The 2,183-nt window shown below is 59.1% G+C and overlaps 2 protein-coding genes across 2 annotated transcripts in view, besides 1 other annotated feature; one reads left to right on the top strand and one right to left on the bottom strand.

Annotated features, from left to right (window-relative positions):
- Tco025E_09459 (uncharacterized protein) lies at positions 1–306 on the bottom strand (the record flags this gene model as incomplete). The annotated part of the gene is made up of 1 exon (XM_029376278.1): positions 1–306. A coding segment is annotated over one exon (306 nt), but the record flags the coding sequence as incomplete, so codon positions are not given.
- A 139-nt stretch (positions 307–445) lies between these two features.
- Positions 446–472: a microsatellite.
- Positions 473–1,066: 594 nt separating this feature from the next.
- Tco025E_09458 (trans-sialidase) overlaps positions 1,067–2,183 on the top strand; it is a gene marked incomplete at both ends in the record, with an annotated part of 1,629 nt that continues 512 nt past the window's right edge. Inside the window, one exon of the mRNA XM_029376277.1 lies at positions 1,067–2,183. This exon is cut by the window's right edge and continues 512 nt beyond it. Within this exon, the coding sequence (XP_029223602.1) occupies positions 1,067–2,183 (1,117 nt within the window).

Raw genomic sequence — 2,183 nt, 5'->3', positions numbered from 1 at the left:
CGAGGCGGTACGGAAATTCCAACGACGACTGGGCACGGCAGCGACTTGGCAAGCCCCGCGCAGTCCACTGCCGGTGCCACGCAGGCTTCGGCGCATGAAGCCGCCACCAACAGCAGCGCCACTCAGAAAACTGTGGCCAATTCTGCGGACGGTACTGCCGCCAACGCTCTGCTTCTGCGTGCACCTCTGCTGCTGATGTCGCTGCTGCTCACGGCTGCCCTTGTCGGCGCTGCTGCGTAGGCGGTGAAGACAAAATATAAACACACACACCCTGGCAGGGACGAGGAGTACGCTTTCTGTATCCATTTTGCTTCTCCTCCCTGTGGGAGAATCATCTTTTGCTCTGAGGCTTGCTTCCTTTTTATTTTGTTTTTCTTGCTTCTCCACTCCACGCGCGTCCCCATGGGCGGCGCACCCTTTTCCCCCTCTTGTTTGCCGCTTCTCCCACACACCCACCACCACACACACACACGGTGCCGGCCGCATTGCTGTGCGCCGCACGGATGTGCCCAAATGAGGCACGAGGCCGCGGCCACCGTGAGGTGCAAACGTGATGCGATGTGTCTGTTTGTGTGGTTGTGTGTGCGACCGAAGCAGTTCTTTCTTTTTTTTTTATTTGGTGCAGGTATTAAAATACACACACACACCCTCCCAGTCCTCTTGTGCTGCTGGACGCGTGAGGTAAAGAAGCACCTGCCGAAGTAATTTATTTTTGCTTTTCCTTTTGGGCTCCTGCGGGGATTAGTCATTTCTCTTCTCCCTCTTCTTTTAGTTTGCGTCCTGGGCGATGCCCACCGCTGCCGTGTGGGCCCCAGCGCCGTTCTTAAGTCCCTCTTCTGCCGGTGCGCCGACACGCCTCCGTCTTGTTACTTTTTCTTTATGCCACTTTTTTTTCCGCCCCCACACCCACGCCGAAGGAAAAGAGACCAAGCGCTGCTTGCAGCCGCTGTGCGCTTTGAGGGCTCTGCAGCCACCACCACCAGCAATCAACTCACACGCACAGTCGTTTCGGCCTGAGCGGATCCGCCGCAGGGAGTGAAGAGAGTGAGATCGTCAACGGTCCAACATGCCCCGGCGTCTGTTTTCCTCTGCGGCGCCGCTGCTCCTCCTCTGCGCGTTGATATGCTGCGGCAACAGTGCGGCTGTGCACGCGGTGGAGAGTGCTCCAAAGACGGTCGTTGATCCACTGGCAGGGACGACAGCGGTGCCCGACGCCAACTGGAAAGAGAGCGTGGACGCTGGTTTCTCAGTCAGCTCCCTCCGCGTCCCCAGCCTTGTGAAGGTGGGTGAAGATGTCTTTGCCGTTGCGGAAGCTGAGTACAGGAAGGGAGGTGGCGGAGCCGAGGTTCTTATTGGTATTGTGTCGAGGCACCTAAAGAACGCTGCGGGTGCTGCAACGGAGATCTCGGCGGCGGACGCAACTTCGTTCGCCGCGCAGCTGCTAAAGAAAGACGGCACGGACGGCGTCGGGGTGAAGGAGATAATGCGGCCGGCAACACTTGTGCGTGGCCACGAGGTCTACATGCTGCTGGGAAAATACAGCCGTGCACCATCTGAAACTAAAGGCGCCGCCGCAAAACACTGGGGGCTGTTGCTGGTGAATGGAACTGTGACTGACAACGGCGATGACGGGAAGAAAATCGTGTGGAGTAAGACACATGCGTTGGACGCCGCATCTATGGGGCTCCATAACTCACTCACTGAGTTGTCTGGCGGCGGGGGCTCGGGTGTTGTGCTGCGCGACGGCACTCTTGCGTTCCCCATGCAGGCCAAGGACAAGGATGGAAAGAGCGTCTTGCTGGTCATGCGCCTCACGCCCTCAAAGAAGAAGTGGGAGCTTTCGTCCCGTACGACCGGTAAGGGCTGCAGGGACCCGTCCATCGTGGAGTGGGGCGGAGACGAAAAGAAACTCCTCATGCTCGCCTCCTGCGAGGACGGCTACTACAAGGTGTACGAGTCCACTGCGGCCGGGAAAATCTGGTCTCAAGTGGGTGAGCCGATTTCCCGCGTGCGGGGCACCTCGCCGAGGCGCGAAGGAGGGGACGGCGCCCAGAGCGGCTTCATGCCAGCGGAAATCGAGGGAAGAGAGGTGCTGCTCCTCACCACGCCGGTGTACTCAGGGGACGCAGGCAAAGAAAAAGGTCGTCTGCACCTTCGGGTGACCGACAATGCCCGCGTGCCCC

This window comes from Trypanosoma conorhini (genome assembly GCF_003719485.1).
Source record: "Trypanosoma conorhini strain 025E chromosome Unknown Tco_14.4_contig_01127, whole genome shotgun sequence".
Taxonomy (NCBI): Eukaryota; Euglenozoa; class Kinetoplastea; order Trypanosomatida; family Trypanosomatidae; genus Trypanosoma; species Trypanosoma conorhini.
Note: the sequence above shows the minus strand (reverse complement) of the source record. Positions and strands in the feature narration are given on the sequence as shown.